Source organism: Didymella exigua (assembly GCF_010094145.1).
Source record: "Didymella exigua CBS 183.55 unplaced genomic scaffold M421scaffold_5, whole genome shotgun sequence".
Lineage (NCBI taxonomy): Eukaryota > Fungi > Ascomycota > Dothideomycetes > Pleosporales > Didymellaceae > Didymella > Didymella exigua.
Window position 1 is genome coordinate 420,105 of NW_022984779.1, and position 24,921 is coordinate 445,025.

At 54.7% G+C, this 24,921-nt stretch overlaps 9 protein-coding genes across 9 annotated transcripts; 5 read left to right on the forward strand and 4 right to left on the reverse strand.

The window, feature by feature from the left end:
* Positions 1 to 1,995: 1,995 nt before the first annotated feature.
* Positions 1,996 to 5,506, reverse strand: M421DRAFT_89918 (uncharacterized protein; the record flags this gene model as incomplete). Its single annotated transcript, XM_033597807.1, has 2 exons — positions 1,996 to 2,712; positions 2,762 to 5,506. 2 exons carry the CDS (start codon positions 5,504 to 5,506, stop codon positions 1,996 to 1,998), a joined length of 3,462 nt encoding a protein of 1,153 aa, XP_033451898.1.
* Positions 5,507 to 8,913: 3,407 nt separating this feature from the next.
* M421DRAFT_417417 (hexokinase) lies at positions 8,914 to 11,046 on the reverse strand. Its single transcript, XM_033591458.1, has 4 exons — positions 10,896 to 11,046; positions 10,581 to 10,726; positions 10,344 to 10,492; positions 8,914 to 10,294 (listed from the first exon to the last, which is right to left on the reverse strand). The coding sequence occupies exons 2-4, from the start codon at positions 10,615 to 10,617 to the stop codon at positions 8,978 to 8,980; spliced, it is 1,503 nt and encodes a 500-aa protein (XP_033451899.1). The 5' UTR covers positions 10,618 to 10,726; positions 10,896 to 11,046; the 3' UTR covers positions 8,914 to 8,977.
* Positions 11,047 to 11,201: 155 nt separating this feature from the next.
* On the forward strand, positions 11,202 to 13,110 carry M421DRAFT_417418 (uncharacterized protein). Its single transcript, XM_033591459.1, has 2 exons — positions 11,202 to 11,964; positions 12,019 to 13,110. The coding sequence occupies exons 1-2, from the start codon at positions 11,661 to 11,663 to the stop codon at positions 12,861 to 12,863; spliced, it is 1,149 nt and encodes a 382-aa protein (XP_033451900.1). The 5' UTR covers positions 11,202 to 11,660; the 3' UTR covers positions 12,864 to 13,110.
* A 227-nt stretch (positions 13,111 to 13,337) lies between these two features.
* On the forward strand, positions 13,338 to 14,877 carry M421DRAFT_417419 (alpha/beta-hydrolase). The gene has a single exon (XM_033591460.1). It carries the CDS (start codon positions 13,492 to 13,494, stop codon positions 14,752 to 14,754), a length of 1,263 nt encoding a protein of 420 aa, XP_033451901.1. The 5' UTR covers positions 13,338 to 13,491; the 3' UTR covers positions 14,755 to 14,877.
* Positions 14,878 to 15,020: 143 nt separating this feature from the next.
* M421DRAFT_89922 (uncharacterized protein) lies at positions 15,021 to 15,832 on the reverse strand (the record flags this gene model as incomplete). The annotated part of the gene is made up of 2 exons (XM_033597808.1): positions 15,021 to 15,165; positions 15,213 to 15,832. 2 exons carry the CDS (start codon positions 15,830 to 15,832, stop codon positions 15,021 to 15,023), a joined length of 765 nt encoding a protein of 254 aa, XP_033451902.1.
* Positions 15,833 to 16,276: 444 nt separating this feature from the next.
* On the forward strand, positions 16,277 to 17,717 carry M421DRAFT_417420 (uncharacterized protein). The gene is made up of 3 exons (XM_033591461.1): positions 16,277 to 16,374; positions 16,424 to 16,442; positions 16,499 to 17,717. Exons 1-3 carry the CDS (start codon positions 16,367 to 16,369, stop codon positions 17,525 to 17,527), a joined length of 1,056 nt encoding a protein of 351 aa, XP_033451903.1. The 5' UTR covers positions 16,277 to 16,366; the 3' UTR covers positions 17,528 to 17,717.
* Positions 17,718 to 17,719: 2 nt separating this feature from the next.
* On the forward strand, positions 17,720 to 18,868 carry M421DRAFT_317357 (alpha/beta-hydrolase). Its single transcript, XM_033589262.1, has 4 exons — positions 17,720 to 17,999; positions 18,053 to 18,149; positions 18,196 to 18,545; positions 18,602 to 18,868. Exons 1-4 carry the CDS (start codon positions 17,912 to 17,914, stop codon positions 18,844 to 18,846), a joined length of 780 nt encoding a protein of 259 aa, XP_033451904.1. The 5' UTR covers positions 17,720 to 17,911; the 3' UTR covers positions 18,847 to 18,868.
* A 464-nt stretch (positions 18,869 to 19,332) lies between these two features.
* M421DRAFT_56276 (uncharacterized protein) lies at positions 19,333 to 22,227 on the forward strand (the record flags this gene model as incomplete). Its single annotated transcript, XM_033595386.1, has 2 exons — positions 19,333 to 19,694; positions 19,794 to 22,227. The coding sequence occupies 2 exons, from the start codon at positions 19,333 to 19,335 to the stop codon at positions 22,225 to 22,227; spliced, it is 2,796 nt and encodes a 931-aa protein (XP_033451905.1).
* Positions 22,228 to 22,564: 337 nt separating this feature from the next.
* Positions 22,565 to 24,609, reverse strand: M421DRAFT_2303 (vacuolar basic amino acid transporter 2; the record flags this gene model as incomplete). Its single annotated transcript, XM_033588396.1, has 8 exons — positions 22,565 to 23,205; positions 23,258 to 23,425; positions 23,474 to 23,609; positions 23,657 to 23,720; positions 23,765 to 23,863; positions 23,918 to 23,994; positions 24,043 to 24,426; positions 24,475 to 24,609. The coding sequence occupies 8 exons, from the start codon at positions 24,607 to 24,609 to the stop codon at positions 22,565 to 22,567; spliced, it is 1,704 nt and encodes a 567-aa protein (XP_033451906.1).
* Between the last annotated feature and the right edge of the window lie 312 nt (positions 24,610 to 24,921).

The window sequence follows — 24,921 nt, forward strand, 5'->3', positions numbered from 1 at the left end:
GTTGTGTGGGCTTGAGTGGGGCGGCTGAAACTTCCGCCTCCACTTCGCCTAAATATTGTATGCCGGAGTCGTCAGCTCCACAGCTATCGCAAGGAACAATGACGCCATTATCACAGCTTTTTACATCACACAGCGTAAATTGAGTCGCTGTCCGAAGATAAGAGATCGGGTTGAGATGCCCTGTAGAATGCTCCTGTAGCAAGGAGAGCCAGTCGCAGTTACAGAATCTTGTATACGGAAAAGGCCCCAAATGCTGGCTTTGAAAGCCTCTGCTGGTTCGTGGGGTACTGGCTTACATCCGGAGTCTGCTGTGTGAAAGCATATCTCGAGATGAACAACAATTCGGCCAAGTATGCTGTGGTCAATAGACATCTTGACGGTTCTCGGAAGCCTCGATGACGCATGCTAGGCGTTTCCTAGGTTCCGAGGTAAAAGAACCGCAGCTCAGTCGACTCCTCTGCTACACAACAGAATTGAAGGGCACGCATAACCTCGGCAGCTAGACAAAGAAGAGCAGATGACTGAGACATATCACAGAAACATATGCGCATACATGTCACGGATTCCAAATCCCTGGGCCCAGCCCTCTTCACAAGCTTACATGGATATGGGGCTGCCAATGTTCGCTGAAGCTGGAGTATAGAATAGAGAAGAGACAGATGACCTCGACCTACTGCGAGCTTGCAGCCCTCCACAGGCATGGTACAGTCTGTAGACGTCTTTCATGACTTGGTTTGCCCGCATGTCTTGAAAAACCTCAGCATAAACGAAGATATGAACAACAGCTTGGGCAAAGAACCTCCTGATAGAAACCATGAATAAAAACAAGGGTCGGACAACAGAATGTTAAGAGCGCCCATTAACATTTTCGTTAAGCTGAATCTCCAAAGTCACAAACTGCACAAGCGTAGCAAAAAGGAGTTGCGAATATGGTGACCGTCATGTATGAGAGTGGTTTGTCGAGACATGGATCACCTATGAATTGGGTTTGGCTCAGGAGAGACAGCAAATGATGGGAGAAGAGCTGAGGACTCGAGCAAAGACTGTCGATAAACCCCAGTCAGCTCTGCTCAGCGGAAATTGTTGACGTGGTATTTCCGACAGAAGTGCACCTTCACATCAGTGTTCTTATTTGTCTTTTTGGAAGAAGGCAACACTCATGACTCAAGCGGTCGCTTGTCGTTTCGGCCGAGCAGAATACGCACAACCCACTGGCGTTTCAGAAGCAGGAAAGTCAGTGTCATTCAGAACGACAGCAAATCCTGACATACTTACAAGCAGGTACAGGCAGGCTATCACGTCCGGATCACGTGTCAAATCGGTTGTCGAGTCGACGCTATTGATATGACCTGCACCTACCATTAGCGACCCAGACGACGTAATAAGTCAGACATCTTGCACATCACACTTGTTCACCGCACGAAGCCTGCTCAAATGGGTCATGATATCGTGATATTGTTTCTCCAACATTAACTCGAGATCCACCATAACCACACCAGACCATACCTCGACACCAATCGTATACAGAGCACAAGGCTTCAGCCACCGGCCATTCGTACAGGAGGAAGTAAGACCGTTGCCATAATCGTTGCAACGTTCAGAGAAAGCAAAGGTATAACGCCCATCCCCAGTTCGCGCATTTCCAGCTGCGAAGGTATCCTTGGGGGATGCTGTATGCAACGCGAAACTCCTGAAACCCAGATCAAGAAAGACATCCCAGCCCCGAAGGAGTCTGGCCGTGAACATCGTAAACAGGACGATAATGATATCGTCATCGAAGCAACAAGATGATGATGCTTTTGCCCATTAGGACTGAATGCCAGTAAAGAAGAAACAAAAGAAATGCAGGCGGCATAGTACTGGTCGAGGTGTACTGTGCGGCCAGATGCCGGCAGGCTGTTGCAGATCAACGTAACCAAAAAGCGCTACATGTGGTAAAGCACAAAATATCAAGACGGGCGCGAGATGGCAGTCAAGAGAAGGCCCATAAAGCACTCAGCTCATGTCCATCATGTCGGCATCGGCATCGTCGAGCGCGTATGTGGCCAGCACATCCAGGCCGGGCCCGAAGTTTCCCTCGTATACGGTGGCTCCTGCTCGCCTTCTCTGGTCGACCCACTGGCAACCAAAGCATTGCAGGACCTGCTCAGCTGTCGGTCGCGCGTCTGGGTCGGGGTGAAGCATGGCCTTGACGACCTGGTCCATGGTGTTGGTGTCGGTATAGTCGACCATGAACTTCGGGGCACGAGCGAGTTCCTCCTCTGGACTTGAGGCTGATCGTACTTGGACCATCTGAGGCTCATCCGACATGAGGAAGCCGTCGATCGAGTTCTCGGGAATGGGGTCGCCATTACCATCACGGCTCAATGTGCTGCTGTCGGCGCTCCAAGTCAAGCTCGGCAGTACGTGCTCGAACTCGCCAGATCGCAGCTTTGTCCAGTAGGTGCCGTTCTCTGGAATGACACAGTTGCCAGCAATCTCGGTTAACATCATGCCGAGTGCGAAGACATCGGCGGGCTTGTCAAAGCGACCGGATAGAGCCTCTGGTGCAAGGTAGTGGCGATCGCCCTCACCATCGATGCCCTTTGGTGCAGGCCAAGAGCTGGCGAGACCGAAGTCGGCAATCTTGAGCGAACCTCCAAAATCGATGAGAATATTAGCGGGCTTCAGATCGAGGTGGATGTATCCAGAGTTGTGAATGAAGGTGAGGCCCTGCGAGAAAGTTAGAGTAGATTCTGAAAAACGGTTGTGGGAAGCTTACCTGTGACAATTCCAGCAGAATCTTCCAGATGCGGAAATCATCGAGACGGCTGCTGTATCCAACAGTGTCGAGGAAGCGGCGTAGGTTGCCACCTTCGCAGTACTCGGTCTGGATGTATAAATGTGCATTCGCCTCCCAATGGTCGCTCACGTTCAAGACATGATCGTTGCCGCGAAGTGCATAAAGGATTTCAACTTCACGCATCTTGCGGTCGCGGTCGCCCTTGCCTGTGTATTGCTTCTTTGACTTCTTGACGACCCATACCTGGCTCCCAGCTGGAGAGTGTGTTGCTGAGCCCTGCACAGGCTGGCTGACGCGGTAGACCTTGGAGAATTCACCCTCGCCTCCATCAAGTTCCTTGACTTCGTGGAAGCGCGAGCCGATTGCCTCGTCGACATCGTTCTTGGTGAGGCCAATAGGAATGGCACCCTTGTTCTCAGCGAAGAAGACAGAGTGGTCGCGTGGTGTGGTCGGTGTGGCTGGCGGAAAGGTGCTGACGCTGCTGTTGAAGTTCATCGAGCCGCGCCTGTTACCTCCGATGGACAGCCGATTATGCTCATTTGGCTGGTAGGACGAATCTAGGTCCGGAGACCCTGGCGATGAAGAACCGAACGAGATTATGGATGCTGCAGGTTGTTTAGAACTTGTCGCAGTATTAGGAAGAGGAGTGGAAGTACGAAGTATCTGTTGCGAAAGCGGAGATGGGCGGCCAAGTGACTTGGTGCGCCGCAAATACCTAGTTCGAGCAAGAGAAGCTTGTACAGGAGTGTCGCGATCCGCCAGATCGAGACATTCACAAGGTAGTGATGTACTCTTCTCGTGCGAAGCTGCTGTAGTTGTGCTGAACTTGGGCTTAGACTTACAATTGAACTCGTTAAAGGTCTCTGGTGCCGCGAAGGTGTCGTTGCCAATAGAAGGTCGCGAACGGAAAGTCTTGCGCCTCAGGCTGCTCTCCTTAGAACGGCGACTCGATGCACCATGTCCCTTCGTAGGGGTTGGTGGCATGTCGTCTATGCTTGTATCGTTGTCGGCCATGCTATCAACCATAGTACGGTTGGCAGTCGGTGACTGGCTATCAGGAAGGTCATCGTCACCATCTACGCTGATGATGCTGCCGCGACGTCCAAGAGACCCGGCCATATTGCCAAAGACGCTGGTGCCCTTGCCGAAGGACTCGGTAGAGAATTTGGAAACATGTGCGCTGAAGGGTGTGCTTGTGGTGCCGAACTGAGGCTGTGGCCTGTTCCAGTCACCGAATAGGCTTCCACCTCGCTTGACAAGAGGAGTGTCAATAACGTCGGTCTTGTCTGCCTGTGCTGGAGGGTACGACTGCCTCTTGGACGGTGTGTCAGGCATAACATACACGTTGGCAGCGCCCTCGTCCGCATTTCGATTCTTCTTCGAAATGAGACCAGTGGAGAATGGCCCTGGAGCTTGCTGCACAGGCTTGAATGGTGTGTCAAACGAGTCGTGCTCCCCTTCCGGTGCGTGTGGACGCGGTACGCCGATTGGCAGAGACCGTGAAAATTGATGACTCTGGTTTTGCCGACTAGGTGGGGCGGCGAAGTGAGGTGCCCGTGGTGGTGCCATGGGAGTAAATCCGCCGACGCTTGACATAGTTGAAGCTGGAGTGTGCGCGGTCTGCGTATGCGATAGTGGGTGGGGTGTTTGCGATGCGCCGGCAGTGCTGCGAGCGAAAGGTGTAGGCAAACCCATGCGCCCCGCATCGAAAGTAGATTTACGGAAAGGGGTCTGCGTAGGGGTCGTACTTTGCCCGATGGCGCCGTCAAGCGACATCCGATTCCTTGACTTGGAAGCTGCGAGGCCAGGCATCGCGAACTCGCCGTCGTAAGCTGGTTTTGGCTTTGGCGAGTTCGCATTCCGCTGCATCACCGTCGATTTCCGTAGTGATGTCGCCCTACGCATAGGCGATTGCAATGTCAAAGGTGTGGAGAAGTCGAATTCGTCTCTGGTCTCCTCGTTCTCCATTGGCGACTGGACTGCATTATTGCGCGCGTCGCCAAAAATGCTCTCGAAGTCGTTGCTGAGATTAGCGACACTGTGCAGACTCCGCCTTTTCGCGACCGGGCTGAAGCCAGTCGGGGTCCCGCTTAAGTTCATGACCCCATCGTTGCGCTTAAGGGGACTCGACTTGACGGGGGCGCCAGGCGAGAGATCTGGGCGACGCTGCGCAAACTCAAACTTGATCGGCTTATCGTTCAAGCCAAATTTCCTGCAGTCAGTGTCCATGCTCTCAAGGGATTCTGAGCTGGAGGGGCGCGCGGGTGTGTCGTTCTCTTGACCATAGGCGATGCGCGTGTAGAAGGGTGTTGCTGTGTTTCCTCCTGTGGGTGAGTCGCCGAGAACGTTGCGACGCGGACTTTTCGAGTTCTGTCGCGTCCGCGGGGAGGCCTTGAAATTTGCTGTCGATCGTCGCAGAGTGAACTTCTTCTTGGGAGGCACGGACTGTCCCAGGGGTGACTCAGGATATGTCTTGGTAGGACTTGCTGGCTTGTGCGCCTTAGGGCTGAAAGCGCGCGCGAGTGCTAGTGGTGAGATGGGGGAGCGCGGTGAGTCCGATTTGTGCAATTGGAAACGCGAGGGTTTCGAAGGTGAGCGCGACAGAGAACGGCGCAGCTGCTGGAGGTGCGCAAAGTGGGTGCCGTCCAGGCGGTAGGTAGGTGAAGGTAGGTCCAAGTGCATTGTACCGCCCTCGCGGTGCGGGGAGTAGGAGGCGAAGGCCATGGCAGAGTCGGGCGCTGAAACTGGTGGCGGAATCCTGGAGGTGAGAGGTGAGGATGAAGGAGTGGCTGGCGGTGTCGAGGGTGGAGACGCCGTGGTGGGCGAGCGGGGTGGCTGGTCCTTGCGTGGTGTTGACAGACGCGCTGGGGTCAGCGTACAGCGTGGCAGCGCAAACGATGCCAGCGCTCAATCGATAACGATAGCTGTTTGGAGGGTGGCGCGGGGCGCAGCGTTGTTTGAAGAATGCAGTCGAGGAATGCGCGCGACGGCAGCGCACGTGTCGTTCGATCTACACGTCGCAACCAGGAGTTCCTCCTCAGCGAACAACGACCGAGTGCAGATGCTCGCACTCCATACAAGGCCTGCCGGTAGTGCTAGAGGACGAGAGGGGTTGCGCGATACTAGCAGAGGTGAAGGCGTGTGGCCGTGTCCAATTCGATGCGGTGACGCGGAGCCGAATGCGCTGTTGATGTTGTTGTTTCGGGTTTGCGACAAGCAGGCGCGACTCAAGCGGATGCGAGCGCGACTAAGTGTCGATGTCGATGACGGAAGGCGCAACAATTGCGTCGAGGCGTGAACGATGGCGATGACCCTTACAGCGCTCTGCAATCGGAATCGACGGACGGGAGGGTATATGGGAAAGAGCTGGCGCGCACGCGTAGGAGACTGCGAAGCGGTGGCTGGTTCTGGAAGTCCGTGCGCGGCTGCCTTTTACCCCTGCAAACGTTGCGCTTGTTTTGGGAAGTCGCGAGCCAATCGATCTCAGAGGCACACACAGAAGATGAAGCAATCCGCCAGAATAGCGGAGAGGCGGCCGCTTTGAATTGCGCGTAGCATGCAGGAACTGCGTTCTGTGTTCACTTGCAGACTTTTACGTTCGCCGGGTGTTCGCTGGGTGGCCTGGGGTACTTCTTTCCACTATTCTGTTGTTGTTTACACCCGCCACACCGTGTTTACATCGCGGATCAGCATGGCACAACGCTCGAACCACCCACCCACCCACACCACGCATCGCTGCCGTGCTAGCATTAGCATCGCCGGGATGCCCCCTTTACCACCGCAGGCCCCATTTGCAGCCCACGCGAGGTCCAAATGAAGCAATTTCGTGTTCATTCATGCGTGGAAAGGGGCAATGCGGCAGCGGCCCGCCGAGGACAACGAACAGGCAGAGGGCCGACAGGACGACAGCCTTAGTTCTCCACACTATGATTATCGATGCAGCACCTGTCGGGCCTTTCGGTGGCCTCTCCTATCGATTCTGTGGGTTCACCGCGAAGCTACAGGCGACTGTGCCTGTTAGTCGTTTGTCTTGGGCGCCGTGGCTTCGAGAGCCACGTTCATCATCACAGACCTGGAGGGACCGATGGTGACTTCGTGCGACCTCAACACCTCCACAGCCGCCGTCAAGACAACAAATTAACAATGTTGTGTTCATATTCATGCCGTGTTCGGCTGCCCCGGCAGGGCGACTCGCCGTCTGCAATGCTTTCCGAGCTGAGCGGCTGTGTCTATGCTCCATTCCTGCGTTTTGAACAAGATGAAGCAATCTGTATACCACAATCTGCGGCGCTGCTCAACCGGCATTCCGATCCGAAAATGCACCGTCATCGATACCTCACGCGCTGTGATGTTGATTCGAAAAAATGCCTAGCTGTATCTTGCTACCAATGATTGCTGGTGTATTGTTGTCGGCTTGGTATTTGACCTCATCACCACCACGCGGTCCTCGATGATCCTCACGATGTCGATGGCGCTTGTCTCGAGGCACACTATTATCCTTTCTCGGCTGTAAAACGCCAAACCTCCAGTCACGAGCGATGCAGCCACTGTCGTCAAGTCCGAAATCGCTTTTGTGTGACGCGTTGTTTGTGATTGTCAACATGAACATCAACATTGACATCAACAGAGGCACAAGCTGACATCACTGCTGCACTACCAGCCGCTGCGCATGCCCGCGCCCGCAGCCCGACTCGGACTCTCGACGTTCAGTTCGTTTCGGGGTCCAAGCGGACAGATGTCATGCAGCTTGCAAAACTCAGCCTTAGCCGCTGTGTGTCGCGTCGGTTAGGATCGTCATGCACGACGTTCGATATGGAGTAGCAGAACTCAGTGCATCTGACAGCTGCCACAATCAATGCATTAGCCCAGGGCGCAATGGGCGTGGGTCAGGCACGAACTGAGATCGGCAGAGCTGCATGTGAGCTTGCTTTGCCGAGTCGTGCGGTCTTCTGTTCGGCCACCACCGCTCTCCTCGCCCAGAAGTCGGTCAAGCCAGCAACACCCTCCCAACCTCCTGAAACCCCAAATTCGGCTTCAGAAGGGAAGAACATGCGCGCTCAATCCACGGTCTGTGAGTTCCCCAGACAACGAGAGCTATAAGCAGCGGTGTATGATCTCCTTAAAGGGCGGTATCCTAGTGTGAGCGTTCGGCGGAGCCCGGTTCAAGACAAGGCTCCCTGTCCTGCTTCGAGCAGATCCACCGTACACGTGTAGCCGACCACCTGGCCGGTCAAGGGGTCCGACAAGGAGGGCATGGTCCTCCACTCGTTCGTGGCAGGACTGTGAGGCTCCAAGATTGTGATGTGCAGCAAGTGACGACCACGTCGTCATGAGGGCAGGAAAATCAGGGTCGTAGACCCTTATGCTGTGGCAATTCATATATAGCAGACAAGCATCTTCCCACACCTCCAAGACCCTTTCGGACCCTTCTACTCGTCATTTGAGCATTGTTGCGATCACAGAGATGCCGACAAGGGGTCCACGTATCCTCCCGACGACCACATTGACCGCACTTGACACGCTGCCTGAGAGCCAGCCAGCAAGAGCACCCTGACACCCCCACGGCGATGTGTTGTACTTGATCGTCGATATAGCCTTGTCCTGTTCAGCATACTCAGGGTACCCAGGACGAGGTACGCATGTGCTAAGTGGGCATGGCAGCTTTGACAAGTCCGCGGCAGGTGCTCAAAGTTTTCGCGCGCGCACTTCGTGGTTACCTCGCGTACTGAAACCCTCTTGGTAGACGCGAAAGACACGCGCAGACGCGTAAAGTGGCTGGCAACAGAATTATAGACCCGATCTGTACCGGTTACCGAGAGCTCGAGTCCTCTCTACACGCCGTAGACTGTTGTCGTCGCATCGTCCGGGCAACGCACAACGGCTGTCGTGGCCTTTTGAGGCGTTAAGTGTTAAAGCCTCACCTACTGTTACCGCGAAAATGCCAGTGATGCTGCTCGAGCGCCATGGTGGCGAACATTGACAGATCTCATACAGTGGCATCGATCGCTTTTGAGGCTCAGGGCTGGCACTGTTTGAAGCCTGGTTTGGTCAATCTGCGGTCTAAGCTTCGTTAGCTCTGGAAACATCACGTAGGTAGCTTCCGCCTCTCTTCACAGCATCGTAAGAACCCATTCGGCACAGTGGATATATTCGCTTCTAGGTTTTCGATATGGGACAGTTCAAACGCTGCGTGGCTTATGTAGCTCTTGCCTTCGCGCCAGCGATCTTCAACATAGCGTCGCGGTCCTGGATACCCGCAAGCTGGCCCTCCTTCACGCGCTTGATGGTAAGCGCAGCGATCAGAGCTGCACCAACACCGGAACCGTCTTCGGCAGGGAGGATCTCGATGGGGTCGTTCTTGCCCTTGCCGTACTTGGCTGGCCAGTCCATGATCTCCTTGAGCGCTTGTGCGTTGCGGATCTTGAAGTGAGGGTACTTGGTGAAAACAGAGCCATCAGCACCGACGTGAGTACGGTCCCAGTTCTTGTGCTTGCAGATGGCTGCAACACCGCAGGCTGTCAGACGAGCAGCACGGGTGCCAATCAGCTCAGCGAGACGGCGAATAAGTTCGAGCTCAGGCTTTGTGCATGTGATGCTGAGCTTGTTCTGGAAGAGATCGCCTGTCTCAAGCAAGTTCTCGAATGGGTCCTCCTCGATAGCGGAGAGAAAGCCTGCATCCAGAGAGTACGGCCTCTCGAGCTTGCTGACATCTTGACCCTCGAACATGGTGCACTCGTGGCCCTTGTGGAGATCCAAGAGGACCAGGCGGAAGATCTCACCCAAGTATAGACCAGCGACCATCTTCTCGAAAGACTGCTGACCAGGACGAGGTGACTCTTTGTCGATGATGACATCGTATTGTGTACGGGGGAGCACCTGGTGCTCGTTGTCGAACGCGCCCCATTCGCAGTTGATAGCCATAGGTAGCTTGGGGTCGAGACCCATGTCTGCAATCTTGGGGATGGCGCCGCACTCCTCCATGTATGCAGCATTGCAGCCTGTTCCGAAGATACATCCAATCTTGATATCGGTATCAGTATATGCGGAGGCGATCATAGTACCAGTGGTGTCGTTGACCAAAGCTGCCAGCTTGATAGGTACGCCACGCTCGGCCAAAGCCTTGTTGAAAGGCGGAACGACGTCGTGACCCTCAACGCCGTCGATGTCGAAGCCCTTTGTCCACCTCTGGAGAACACCGTGATCGATGTACTCCTGTGTCGCGGGGTAGGAGAAGGTGAAACCCAGAGGCAAGTCCTCAAGCTCCTCGTCCTCGTGGTGATACTCGACGAACTGCTGCAGACAGTCGGCAACGTATCCCCAGAGCTCATCTGCGGTTCCAGTCTTGAGTTCCTCAGGCATACGGTACTTGGACTGGATGATCTCGAACTCGCCCTTCTCCTCGGTCAATGTGACCTCGCATACACGCAAGTTCGTGCCTCCCATGTCGAGAGCGAGGTATCGGCCGGTCTCGTGGCCGTTGGGGAATGCCATACACCATGTCGGGTTCATAGGCTGTCTATTGTCAGCCATTTGTCGACCGTTGAAAGCCGCTATCACCTACAATTGAGCCTCCCTCCTTCGTTAGGCCCTTCTCGAGCTCCTTGACGAAGTGATCGGTGATCTCCTTCAGCTTCTTAGTGGGAACAACAAAGAGTTCTTCGAGTTTCTCAATCTGCTCCTTGAGATCCCGGGGCATATCCGCCATCGAGCCTTGTCTCTTGTTAACTCTACGCGTCATGTTCCCAGCTTGCTCGTTGCATTGCGCAAAGCTCGGAGTGGTAAGAAGGTATATGCGTACCCTTTCGAGAAGGTGGCCTCCTTGCTCCAGTAACCATTGTGACGGTTGCTGTACGTAGTGTATGGGTGGGTGGTCCGAGGGCGCTTCGAAGCTGTTGTGAGTCGCTATCTGGAGGCTTCGGCACAGATAAGGTATAAGCCTACAGTCTGACGTGCGGTCAGTACCGATGCAGAAGTATGACGAGCGTAGAAAACGTATTGACTGGGGGCACGAAAAGTGTGAAGGCCATGCGTGGCAGCTGGCCCAGCTAAGCAGCTTGAGACCCCACTACTGTGGGAGCTTGGTGTTACTTTTAGGAAGTGAGGGGTGGCTTACAGATGCGATCTAGTAATGCTATTTTACCACGGAAATTGCTGATTCGCTGGACAATATGGGGGCACTGAATGAACAAAGTACGGGTTGACAGTTTCTAATGGCCCTAGAAATGTGGTGTCAATTCAATTGAGGAGGAATGTCGAGGAGAGGCGGCGCAAATTGTTGGAGTTCAGCCCCGCCCTTGGGGTCTCACGCCGCTAGCCGCACGTCGCCAACCAACACAGCGTCATCGCGCGTTGTTCCGGACGGCTGGGCTCCGGCTGATGCGTAACCGCTCCTTCAAACAAACGCGTCCGTGTTTATTGACTTTCACTTCTCCACCCACAGCATGAGATAACCGACACTCGCTGCAATACCGGAGGTGTCTACTTTCCGCGATCTAAGACGTTGCCCATCGTCTCTGAAGCGCTCAAAGATACCAAATAAGTTATATCATCACAGACGTCTGCCCAACGGACGTGTCGTGTAAAGCTGCCGCAATGATGGTCCTACACGCTGGAGTCATATCTCAAAGCACTATCTCCAGCCTTTGCCGTAGGTTGCATGATACTCAAGATTAAATCTCGCCCCAGTGCTGTCAGTGCTGTCAGATCTAAGGACCCGGTACATGCCTGCGCAGGAAGAACACCTTCAAGAGCTATGGGTCGGTACAGCCTTCAAGGCAGCGCAGCCTGTTAGACACCCTGCTGGCGGGCAAGATGAAAGCAAACGCGGGGCTGACCAATCACTCCACCATACGGTCACGACATCTGCCAAGAGTTCACGATGCACGGTGTGGAGTCGTCTTCACTGCGTTTGTTATTGCCTAGCGCCAAGCACAACGTCACATATGTGCTCACAACTTTCATCGATGTTGATATTGCCGCTACGCACACCGCGGATATCCTCTACACCGCTAGTATGGAGCGTCGATCGACTATCTCAGGTATTGGCATGGCACTCAAGCAGCAGCGTGACACTCTCAGTAGCGTGGACGCTGAAGGCGTGAGGCCTCTGTCAGCTCGCGGTACTCATGACCGCCTTCTGCCAGACGCACCTATATCTGCGTGGCTGAGTCTTGGAGTCGATGGTATGTACATCTGGACGAACTTTTGCATGCCCTCAAATTACTGACCAATTTCAGACGCTCCTAACAAGACCTCAGCAACCGACATCGACGATCTTGAAGGCCACAAGCCTTCCATGGCTAGCCCTACCAAGGACAGCGTCTTCAAGGACTTCTGCAGAGGCCAGCCTCCAAGGCGCTCTTTTCTCGCCAGCGGTATGCCTCCCCGTCTCCCTGTGTCCAGGCGTTCCACACTCGCAGACAAGCCGGAGTTGGACACCCTGCTTAAGGTCTTCACAATCCAGTTCAAGAATGAAGACTTCCTTCCCATCAACGAAAATACAGTGCATCTCCTGAACCAGTACATGAACGGATCGAAGCCGCTGGCCCACACCTGCCGCTTCAAGAGGCTGCTCTTCAACAGCAAGACCAATGAAGTGCGCGTGGGTCTTTTCGTAAAGGTCCTCGAGAACATCGGAATGTACTGCGAGCACTTGGCCATTGTCGCGCCCTTCCACCCCATCGAGTTCGGCAACACTATTGAGAGCGACATCGGTAACTCTGAGCCTGGTAGTGACTGGGAAAAGATTCTTGACTGCCTCCACAAGCTCCGTTCCCTGACTTTCGAACATCCAGACACCGAGCCCACGCATCTTACGCGTGACACCTTCTACACTCTCACTTGCGCACTCGCTACCAACAAGATCCTCCAAAAATCCCTGAGTATTTGCCTTGACGTTCCGCCCAAGGTCTTCTTCAACTACCACAAGGACCACCATAGCAGCCTCGGCTCTACGCCGCTCTGCTTGGTCGGCGCTGACATGGTATACGCCGACGGTCCAGAAGGCTTCGGCTCGCTGGACAATGACCCTGTCTTCGGCAAGGCGGAGGACATCTCCAGCACCAGTGGCAGCTACAGGTAAATCACCCGCGCTGAACCTTGCGATATGAGAGGGAATACAGCATAGCATTATGACGGAGACAATTACGGCTTTAGGATCGATATCCATGGCTACACAAACGGCATGCATTGCATCATGGCCAGGAAAGGCCTCAAAAGTGCTTAACATACGTCTTTATAGCATGACTGGTTGAAATATCATCATCACAGCGTCTACCGCGAGTTGATCAACGCAGCCGACGCTCTATCGAGCAATTTATGAACTCTACTCACATTTGATCGTCTCTGCTTGTGACTTTTGCCAATGACCTCGGATTCGAGTTTGAAACATACTGACTTGACACATTCCCGAAAATAGTCCTGAAACGCATCATGCGGTGCAGTCGTGACGTTCGGCTCCCCACGCCGGACGCCATCATACCGGTAGCGGGCCGCCTGCGTTTACCGCACCGGTACTTCGTTCATTGGCCGGCCACCTGCATAACCATAATTTAGGGCGGGATGCTATATAGAATGGCCTGTCGACGACAGTATGGGTCAATCTTCCCTGAAGACGCTTCGCCCTGCACTCCTGTACCCTGTATCCAGACACCTGAAACTTGAAAGCCACCAGCATCCTCCACACACCACCCAAGAAAGAGAAAGGAACCATGGCAGCACCAGGCGGCAATTTCTTCATCCAAGACAACCTCTCCAAACCCGCCGCACATCACGAATCCTACGCCCAGCTGTGGGAGACAAAATGGAAGAAGCCCGCCGAAATGGGCGTGTACCCGTTCATGTTCAGCACCGCCGCAGACTTCAAGCCTATCGTCGAACAACTCACAGCCCGCGGCTTCAAAGAGCCATACAACTGGGACGAGTACGCCAACGTCCACTTCCCGCAGGCCGAGCACCTGACGAGCATTGCAAAAGAGGCCGAGCAGAACGGCGAGATGGAGAAGGCGAGCGAGTATTACCTCCGCGCGAGCGCTGTGTATCGCATTTCCCGATTCCCCGCGCCGCGAAGCGATGTCCAGCGTGAGGCCTGGAAGCGGGGAAAGGAAGTTTGCATCAAAGGGCTGGGTATGCGCGAGCACCCCGTCCATGAAGTCGGGATACCGCACAAATATGGCCTGTCCAACGAAGGCGACAAAATTCCCGTGTACCACCTCGTCCCGGACTGCGCGACGCCCGAGAACCCCGTGCCGACCGTCGTCATATTCACCGGCCTGGACGGGTACCGCACCGAGTTGGCCGTCTGGATGGAGGGCTGGCGGCGCGTGGGCGTGGCGACCATTGTGCTAGAGATCCCCGGCACAGGCGACTGTCCAGCCGCCGCGTCGGACCCCAAGAGCCCGGATAGACTGTACAGCAGCCTCTTTGACTGGATCGATGTGCAGCCGCGCCTGGATAGTAAGAAGACTGCGATTTGGGCATTCAGCACTGGTGGCTTCTACGCTATCCGGGTCGCGCACACGCATGCAGATCGCCTTGCGGGCGTGGTTGCGCTGGGCGGCGGGTGTCATCATATGTTTGAGCAGGAGTGGCTGGATAACGTGAATCATCTCGAGTACCCCTTCGACCTGGCCAACACATTGGCGTACAAGTGGGGGTACGGGAGCGATGTGGAGACGTTCAAGAAGGAGGCCAAGAGAAAGTTCTCGCTGCTGGAAGACGGTACACTGGATATGCCCGAGTGCGCGAGGTTGCTGCTGGTCAACGGGACGGAGGACGAGATCTTCCCTATTGATGATTACTACCTGGCACTCCAACACGGTGCGCCGAAGGAGGCAAGATTCGTAACGGGGATCAAGCATATGGGTGAGCCGGTGAGCTTCTTCATTATCATAACATGGCTGTATAAGTTGTTTGGGGTTGAGGCAGATGTGGTTAAGCAGGTGCAGACGCTGCCCTTTAAGCCGAAATACTGAGCTGAGGCTGGGACGAGAGTTACGAGTACTGGGAATTGCTCAGTCGCATTTATATAGGCGTAATAAGACTGACACGAGCCTTTCAAGGGACATGGGCAATGCATAGGGACGTGTATATCAAGAGTGCTCAAGCCTTCTCGTGATGTGGAACTGGTATTGCGGGTTCCATTCGCTGAGTATCGTCATCTACATGTTCTAACATGTGTCGTGTAGTCACGTATTCGTGTGTATTCATTATCCCTTCTTGAACATCCCTGTCTTCTTTTCTATCGTGCTGGGCGAAGTGCCATCGGTGCTTTGCCGTTGGCCGTCCTGGGTGGTGACTGCAAAGCTTGCTTGGGCGACATGGGTGGTAACGGTGGGACTGGAGGCGGAGTCTTTGCTCGTGCTTCACTCCTAAGACTCTTGGAACTGGAGGGGTCAGTATCTCAACGTAAGAATGACCCGGACGGCGGTACCTTCGTGTTTTGCGTATTATCCCGCCTATCCAATTCTTCATGCTTCGACTTGTCGAGGGTCTTGCAGATTCCTGCCCGTTCGCCGTGTCACTATTGCTGCCTGTCCATATGCTACCCCTTGGACTTCTTGCCGGTGGGCTCAGAGTCTTTGTTTCGGCTTCTTCCTCATCGTCATAGCCTTGCAGTTCGTCTTCGGCTTCCAGAGGCGGCGCCCAGCGCTCCACATCGCCGTTGACCACTACGAACCAACCCAGCTTCGCGTCTGGAGTGACCTTGTCCCTCAGTTCTGCTATCGCTGCCCACTGCTCGTCTGGCACGCCGCGTCCTCGTACCTCATCGATATCTACCTCTAGCTTGATATCGTAGACCTGATCGCACACATATGCGTAGGGCTGGTCCTTCACTGTGAGGTCTTCTGGATCGTATTGCTCGATGAACTGCAGACCTGGCAATCGCGCGATAGTCTCAGGCCATTGATCTTGGAAGTTCTTGTGCAGGCAGGCCTGGGTCGCGGGGGCCATGACCCATTCGGGAGCTACATCGTCGAGGTTCTGGAGAATGGTGTGGATGCGCACCTGAGCGCGTGGCCAGCGAAAACCGTGCACTAGCCAAGTGGGCATTGTCCAGGCGCGTGGGGTCGTTTGCGTGTTGCGACGCACGAACCTGTGGGGGGAGTAGCGAGCGGAGCCGGAGGGGATCTGCGGGCACAACGGAATGTTGTCGTCGTTTGTCTATAGAAATGAATTGCTTTTTTGCCAATCCTCAGCTTTCGGGTCGCACATGATCGAAATGAGGTTCAAAGACTAGGCGCACGGCGGCACGGTGGAGGCCCAGGCTGTCTCGTATTCATGGGCGACTGGTGATGGACAGTCAGCAATGACAGTGCAGTGGGCGCATGTCCAAGACAACGTCGCAGAAGGTGCAGACAAGTGGGCGCTGACGGAACTGTTGGCCGGGGAGCAATGCGGGGGTGCGTGAGCTATGTATGACGACCGTTGTTGAAAAGATGGATCAGATATATAGTGGATCATCCCTGGCGCGCACCGTTGTCCCGCGTCGACCAACCCATGCAGCGATCACTGCAGCTTGCTGCTCCTGCACCATGATCACGTAACAACTCACACAACAGCTGCCGCTGCGGGCAGACAACGAACATGCCGCTGTGCGTCTATCTACCCTAGACTGGACATCGCCGGACTGACAGACTGCAGCCATCTCCTAGGCAAGAAGGTAGCCGCGACGATGCATCCATCCCACACGAGCGCCCGTGTGCTGACCTTGGACAGTCATGGAACGTCTACAACCCCGCCAACATCGCCCGCGTAAAGGCAGACGAGGACGCTGCTGCTGCCCGCGAACATGCCGCTGATCAGCGCATGCAAGAGCTCGACGCCGAACGCCGCGCTGCCATACTTCGAGGTCGGACGCCGCCACCGCTGCCTGAAGAAGACGCTGTCGATGACAGCAGACGAAGGAGAGACAGGCATGGACACGACAAGAAGAGGCGGAAGCTGAGGGGCGAGGATGACACCGATATGGACATACGGCTGGCTGCATCCATGACACGGCCTCAGGACGGCAATGAAGACGACGCAAAGGTCTTGAAGCTGCGCAAGCCTGCGAGTAATGCGCCGTTGACTGATCACGCCGGCCACATCGACCTCTTTCCTGTGGATGTCACGGAGGCCATTAAGCGCGAGAAGAATGCGGAGGCCGAGAGGGAGAAGCGCAAGAAGGAGCAGGCCTTCGAGGACCAGTACACCATGCGCTTCTCAAATGCAGCAGGCAGGAACGGACTGGACCAGCCCTGGTACACAGCACAACAGAAGACGGCCCGTACTGCAGAAGAAGACAGTGCACTGGTGTATCCGGGTCTCGAGAACAAGAACGTGTGGGGCAACGAAGACCCGCGGCGCAAAGAAAGGGAGCAAGCGCGAATCTCCTCGAACGATCCATTCGCCTTTATGCAGAAAGCCCAGACCCAGCTGAAGAAGTCAAAGGAGGACAGGAAGAAATGGACCCACGAGCGCAAGCGCGAGCTGCAGGGCCTGAAGGATGCCCAGGAGAGGGAAGAAAGGAGGAGCAAGCACCACAAGAGCAGTCGCCGCCGCAGTCGTAGTCGAAGTCAAACCCCCGATCGAGAGCGCCTACACAAGCACCCGCCGCGCAAAGACAGGTCACGCAGTCGGAGTCGAGATCGAGATCGAGGTCGAGACCGTAGAGACCATCGCAGTCGACATTCTTCATCGCGACATCACAGAAGCCGCAGTCCTAGCAACCGGACACGGCGGGACGAAGATCAGCGTAAAAGATGAATTGTGAGCAACGTGTAGGCCTTTGGCATCTTTCCGTATGTATCAAGGCCGGATTCATGAGCATGGTACCCAATCCAGCTGCTCCACTTCAATATTCCCCTTTGTCTCTTGTATCTGTAACGCCATGCAATTCTCCGTTATCTGACAGATGTGAAACTATCCACTAGCGCGAAACTACGCAGCTCCAGCGTCATATCTTCGGCTGCTTACATGCAGCGGCCCCACGGTGGGGCAGCAGCCCGAGCTGCGCAAGCCACGTCAAGCTCTCCCATAGTGAGTATTTAGTCAGTGCTCACACTCTTACTGTATTATCCAGTACCTCACACAAGTCGTTCTGTTCCATTCTCACTACTCGCCACGCGATACAGAATTTGATACTCCAACATGGCTTCCTATCCAGCACAGAAGTGCTGTGCAATTGGCGTAAAGCACGAGGGCACACCTAAGGGAGAAATCAAGACCTTTGGCGACAGTAAACAGTCCCATGCAGCGTTCTTCCCAATCAATACTGATTCGTTGATTCAGTCCGCGCATACGAGATCTATCCTGAAGATCGCAGCACCCAAAATGCCGTCCTGATCATGACCGATGTGCTCGGCTTCGGGTTCACGAACGTACAACTGTCCGTACACATCCAGCCGCATCTTCTCTCGTGTTAACAATCCCAGCATCGCCGACCAATTCGCAGCAAACGGCTACTACACTATTATCCCCGACGTCTTCCGCGGCAACGAGATCCCCTTCCCCATGCCAGAGGACTTTGACTTCCCTTCCTGGAGAGCGAACAAAATGCCACGCGAGGGCGACGTCGACCCTATCTATGCCTCCATCATCAAGTATCTGCGTGGCGAGCTGGGTGTAAAGAGGCTCGGCGGCGTGGGCTACTGTTTCGGGGGCAAGTACGTCTGCAGGTGGCTCAAGCCGGGCGGCTTGGACGCAGCATTCACCGCGCACCCGAGTTTCGTCGAAGTGGAGGAGTTGAAGGGCATCCAGGGCCCGTTGAGTATTGCTGCTGCTGGTTCGTTTCCCCTTTCGTAAACATCGGCTCCACGTCAGAGCGCTAACAAAAGGTAGAAACGGATCACATCTTCCCCGCTGAAAAGCGACGCCAGACAGAGGATATTCTCAAGGATATGAGTGTGCCATACCAAATGAATCTATACTCTGATGTCGAACACGGCTTTGGTGTCAAGGGCGATTTGGCAAATCAGAGGGGTAGGTTTGCGAAGGAACAGGCGTTTTTGCAGGCGGTGTTTTGGTTCGATGAGTTCGTCAAGAAGGAAACTCATGATACACCGGTGCCGAAACCTGGTCTATAGATACGTCGTTGGCACTGGATCGAGCGAGGAACAGTGCAGAGTACCTAGCTATGCTCGAAGAAGGCTTCCCAATGCAACGACTCGTCTTCAGACAAGCTAACGTCTACAACGAGATTCCTATGGTAATATCTCAGTATCTCCTTGTGTATCTGTGTATCTCCTCATCGAATGTTGGCTCTGTCGCAAAGTCACCTTTTTGGTTAGCGGCCAATGAATCAGTTGCACGTGACTTTCGCGATAGCCTAACTTTCAGATCGCGACTCAGGCATAGCGATTAAGTCTTCTCCCAACACCACACGGAATTCATATCTTCCACGCCCGTCTCGGAGTTTTGGGAGGCTCAAGACTCTGTAAGCGCCAAATATTCAAGCCGTACTGCTACCGTCCACTGCCGAAGCCTGAACCCCGAACAAAAGCTGCTGGGCGATCCCAAAGCCCACGCGACGAACACCAACGACACCTTGAGGAACCGTGGATACCGCCAAAATGAGTAGACGAGACTTCTTGTCCATGCCCGCGCCCGAGAACTATGTAGCTGGTCTCGGGCGAGGTGCCACTGGATTCACAACTCGAAGTGATCTGGGTCCGGCGCGTGAAGGTCCTTCTGAGGAGCAGATGAAGGAGATGCTAGCAAAGCGCGCTGCGTCCCTCGGTCAAGCTGCGCCCTCTGCATACGGCGTGACAGAGAAGAAAGAGGAGGAAGACGACGAGGCAGATAGATTCCAGGACCCCGACAACGAGGTCGGCCTGTTCTCAAGCGGCATGAACTACGACAAGGACGACGACGAGGCAGACAGGATCTATCAGGAAGTAGACGAGAAGATGGACAAGCGGCGGCGAGCCAGAAGGTTAGTACCCTCGTTTTCTATCCCCTTTGCCCTTCAATCTTTTGTTTCGAAGTATTCATCGTGTTTTTTGCCACGGACAGATACCGATGTCCGACCTAGGGAAGCTCGCGAGCAACAAGAACGAGACGATTACGAGAAGAACAACCCCAAGATCCAATTACAATTCGCCGACCTCAAGCGCGCGCTGAGCGGCGTCTCCGAGGAAGAATGGGCAGCGCTGCCCGAGGTGGGAGACATGACAGGAAGAGCGAAGCGCGCAAGAGAGGCCCGCATGGCGAATGCGCGATCATATGCGGTGCCTGACAGCGTTCTGTCGGCGGCCTCCAGGTCCGGGGAGCTCGAGACGTCAATCTCCACAGAGGACGCCAGTTCTGGGACAATGACTAACTTTGCATCCATTGGTGCTGCACAGCAGTCTGCATTGCAAGTCCGACTCGATTCGGCAGCAGCATCCAGCGGCTCTGGCACACAGACAACAGCAACATCGGGCACCGCGACCGTCGATCCAAAAGGCTATCTCACGGCGTTGGATAAGAAGGAGATGCAGGGCGGCGAGGTACCCGTGGAAGACATCAATCGAGCGCGAGTGCTGCTGGAATCTGCGGTCAAGACAAACGTCACCAATGGCCCTGGTTATGTTGCGCTAGCTCGTTTGGAAGAAGTCGCGGGCAAGATTCACACTGCAAAGAAGGTCATCCAGAAGGGTTGCGAGATGTGTCCAAAATCAATAGTCGTATGGGAGGAGGCCATCAGATTGAACCGCGAGCAGCTTCACAACGCGAAAATCATTGCGGCGAACGGCATCAAGCTCAATCCCAAGGCTATTGTTCTATGGAAGGCAGCAATCGATCTTGAGCAGACGCCAGCTGCTAGGAAGAAGGTAACTCGACAAGCGCTGGATCACAACCCTCAGTCTGTAGAGCTGTGGAAGACGTTGATCAACGACACAGAGGACATCGAGAACGTGAAGCTGTTATTTGCGAAAGCTACAGAAACAGTGCCACTGTCAGAAGAGCTTTGGATATCCTACGCACGTGTGAGCGACGCAGATGCAGCCCAACAAGTCCTGAACAAAGCGCGTAAGGCCATTCCTACCAGCTGGGCCATCTGGGTGCAGGCTTGCCGATTGCAAGAAGAACTCGGGAAGGTCGATATCTGCGACAGGATCATGGAGCGTGCTGTCAAGGCTTTGGTCAAGGAGAATGCTATGATCAAGCGCGAGGAGTGGCTGACACAGGCTGAAATCTGTGAAGAGGAGGGTGACAAGGTCACAGCAGCTTCGATCGTGAAGGCGACCATTGGCTGGAGCCTTGATGAGGACGATGAGCGACGCGACATTTGGCTTGAAGACGCGAAGAGCATCTCTAACAGAGGCCGCTATGAGACCGCACGAGCGATCCTCGGCCACTGTGTGTCTGTGTTTCCGTACTCGACGACTGTCTGGCACGCATCTGCCGACCTCGAGAAGCACCATGGAACTAGCGAGTCTCTACTCAGCGTTCTCGAGCGTGCCGTCAACGCCTGTCCCAACTCGGAATCGCTGTGGCTGTTGTATGCACGAGAAAGGTGGCAGGCTGGAGACATCGAGGGTGCTCGTCAAGTCCTGGGTCGCTCGTTTGAGCAACTGCCTGGTAATGAGAACCTCTACACACGAGCTGTTGACTTTGAAGCGGACGCTGGCAACTACGAGCAAGCGCGCAGTTTCCTCAAGGTCGCGCGAGACTCAGCCGCCACGGACCGCATCTTCATGAAATCCGCAGTTCTCGAGCGTCAGCTCGGAGACTTCGAGACCGCAATCGACATCTGCAACCAGGGCCTGCAAAACTGGCCCGGCAGCTGGAAACTCCACGCCATCAAGGGTCAAATTTACGAGCAACTGTCCAAGCTCAAAGAAGCCCAAGAAGCCCTCAGCATCGGCACACGCGCCGCCCCCAAGGCGCCCATGCTGTACATCCTGCTCGCTCGCATCCAAGAAAGAACTGGCGCCGTCGTCAAAGCCCGCTCAACTCTGGACCGCGGTCGCCAACAGAACCCAAAAACCCCCGAGATCTTATGTGAAGCAGTCCGCCTCGAGCGCAGAAGAGGCGACATCCCCGCCGCGCAGAAAGTCATGGCCATTGCGCTGCAAGAGTGTCCAACGTCAGGCCTGCTCTGGGCAGAGAAGATCATGCATCTCGAGCCGCGCACGCAGCGAAAGCCACGAGCGCTGGAAGCCATCAAGAAAGTCGAAAAGGACCCGCAACTCTTCGTCGTGGTCGCCCGCATCTTCTGGTCTGAGCGCCGGCTCGACAAGGCGGCTACGTGGTTCACCAAGGCTGTCGTCTTGGATCCGGATTACGGCGATGGCTGGGTGTGGTATTATAAGTTCCTCGAGCAGCATGGTACCGAGGAGAAGAAGCTGGAGGTTCTGAGTAAGGCTGCGCTGGCGGAACCGAAGCATGGCGAGATTTGGCAGGGTGTTAACAAGGACACGAAGAATGCGCGGTTGGGCGTTGAGGAGGTGCTCAAGCTGGCCGCGAGCAAGGCTGAGTAGGAGCGGTCTGCTACGGAGATGAGGAGGCGGGGTTTTGTGTGCCGCCAGGGGGAAGAAGGGAAGGTTGAGCAGCGAGGTTTGGGATCGCACCACTGTATAGATACCTTATTGTCAGTCGAGTGCAGTCATGAATGGGCTAGACGCGATGTCTGCTATTCGATCACTTCTTCCATGCAAATACGTGCTTTATGACTAACATCCTTGATGGACTGTTGGCCGTGGCTATCTCAGTGTGAGCCCTACTTATTATCCGTATGAATCTTTAAGTGCTTCTCTGCAGCGCATACGCCGATGGGCCTCTCCTCATCATGCAATGAATCGACCGCAACGTGGCCGATCAAGCATCCTCCCGAATCTTCTCCTTCTGCCCTTTCTCGTTCGCCTCACACCACCGCCTCCCCTCCTCCTTCAGCTTCTTGTCATCAGGCCTCGCCAGTTCAACCTGCGGCATCAAGAACCACGCCGCCACGAACGCAAGAGCGTTCAGTACCGCGCCCACGATGAACACAATCCTGAAGCCCTTTTGATACGCCGCTGACAGTGCCAGCCGGAGCACATCCATCTCCTGGTTGGTATTTGCTTCCTTGAACCTCTCGGGCGAGTCAAGCAGCAATCGGATCTGGCCCCTCGACAATCCATACGGCGTCAGCGAATTCCTCACTGCGTTGTTGATGATGGTGCCACTGATCGCCAATCCCAGCGTGCCGCCCAAGTTGCGGACGAAGTTCCGGAACGACGTGACGACCGCCATGTGTTTGCGCTCGACACCCGCTTGCACGGCGATCAACGAAGGCTGTAGTGTATTTCCCAGCCCGAAGCCGGCGAGGAGACCGTAGCCAATTTGTTGCCCTAGAGATGGCGATGAGAGTGTCGATATCAGACCTAGGCCGATCGCCCATACGGCCCAGCCGATGAGTAGACATTCTCTGTAGCGCCCCGTTTTGTGAACGACGAGGCCGGAGAGGGTACTGAACAGGGCTAATTTATGGTCAGTGGAAGATCGTGGAGACGGCTTATGGGGGATACATACTTTGTGTGAGCGTGATTGGCAGTAATAGAGCGCCAGATTTGACGGCCGAGTAGCCGTAGACCAGTTGGTAGAACGAGGGGATATAGTAGATCTGAACGAGGAAGTTGTAACCGTTGACAAACATGGTCAGAACTGCTCCATTCACAAGCTTTGAGGTGAAGATGTTCACTACAATTGATCAGCCATCACATTCGAGGACTACCAGTTTAGACTCACATGTGACCAACGGTACTTTCGTGCCCTTCCATTGCCATAGCACGAAGCCAGCCATAGTGATGATGCCAACTACGAGAGTTGCTATGACATGGGAAGAGTCCCATGCGTACTCGCCGCCCGCCCACGTAAGGGCCAGCTATTCCAATCAGCAAGAGAGTACTTCGCAAGAAGAATTCACCTTACCACCAACATTGCAGATCCAGCGAGAGCTAGGACGACACCAAAAAAGTCGATTGCCGCTAGTTTTCTATCGATGTTAGCCGGTGTCACTCCGAAGTGCAATGTACTGACTGCCTCCAATTGCCGTACACTTTCTTCAGTGGCATGAAGAAGAACACGCAAGCGGTGGTGAGAACGCTCAGGAACAAATTCAGACGAAAGATCCACCTCCTATGACATCGTCAGTGACTACCCTGGGCCAGACCGTGCTGTGAGCTGATTTACCAAGAGTCGTGACTTTGAGACGCAAGTGCGCCGCCTACGACTGGCCCAATACCGTTGGCCAAAGCAACGACAGAGCCCTGGAGTGTAAGCATGACCCTTCAGAAAGGGCAATGGTTCAGCCTTACCAATATGCCTTGATACTTCCCCCTCTCCCTCAACGGCACAATATCACTGACGATCAGCTGCGCCACCGTCATCAATCCACCACCGCCCACACCCATGAACGCACGAAAGACAATAAGCTGAAGGCTCGTCTGCGCCAAGGAAGCTGCGAGCGATCCGAAGAAGAAGATCCAGATGCCAATTACAAGCAACACTTTGCGCGACCAGATATCTGAGAGTCGCCCGTAGAGTAGCTGGAACGAAGTTGAGGTGAGGAAGTATGCGCCAGCTATCCATGCACTCTCTGAGCTTGCTCCAAGGTCTTTGGTGATGATTGTCAAGCTAGCTGCGAGGGTCGTTTGGTCCATTAGAGCGAGCAGGTCGACACTTGCGCATGCTAAGAATATCTGCGGTCGGGAATCAGCTGGTATTGTTATCGCAGACTGATGGCTTACTGTGATGATTGTCTTGACTGGCACGTAGTTGGTCTGCTCATTGAAGGCTGGTGGTGAATTCCGCAACTCATCATTGACAGGTTGGGGTCGTTCAATCGCAATTCCATTGGCTTCGTCTGGCTGCTCAACTTTCATTGTAGCGACCGTGACAAGCTGGTGTAGCCTTGGGCGAAGAGGGATAATGCGAAGTGTAAAGGAAGAGACAACGAAATGAAAACAACATGATGGTGACAGACTGAGGCGGATAAGTTTCGGCTCAATGACGGTGGAATACCTAAACGTAAAGCGGTGTGACGATCGAGCGAAGGCCAGAGACATTCCCTGTCAATCTGGCAGTCCCTGGTCACGTGCTCTATAGTGCAGCTGAGGCGCGGGATGCACGCTACCGCCGGTCACTTGGGTCGAAGGCGAAATATTAGGTACGCGTAACATTGACCCATGCACTGC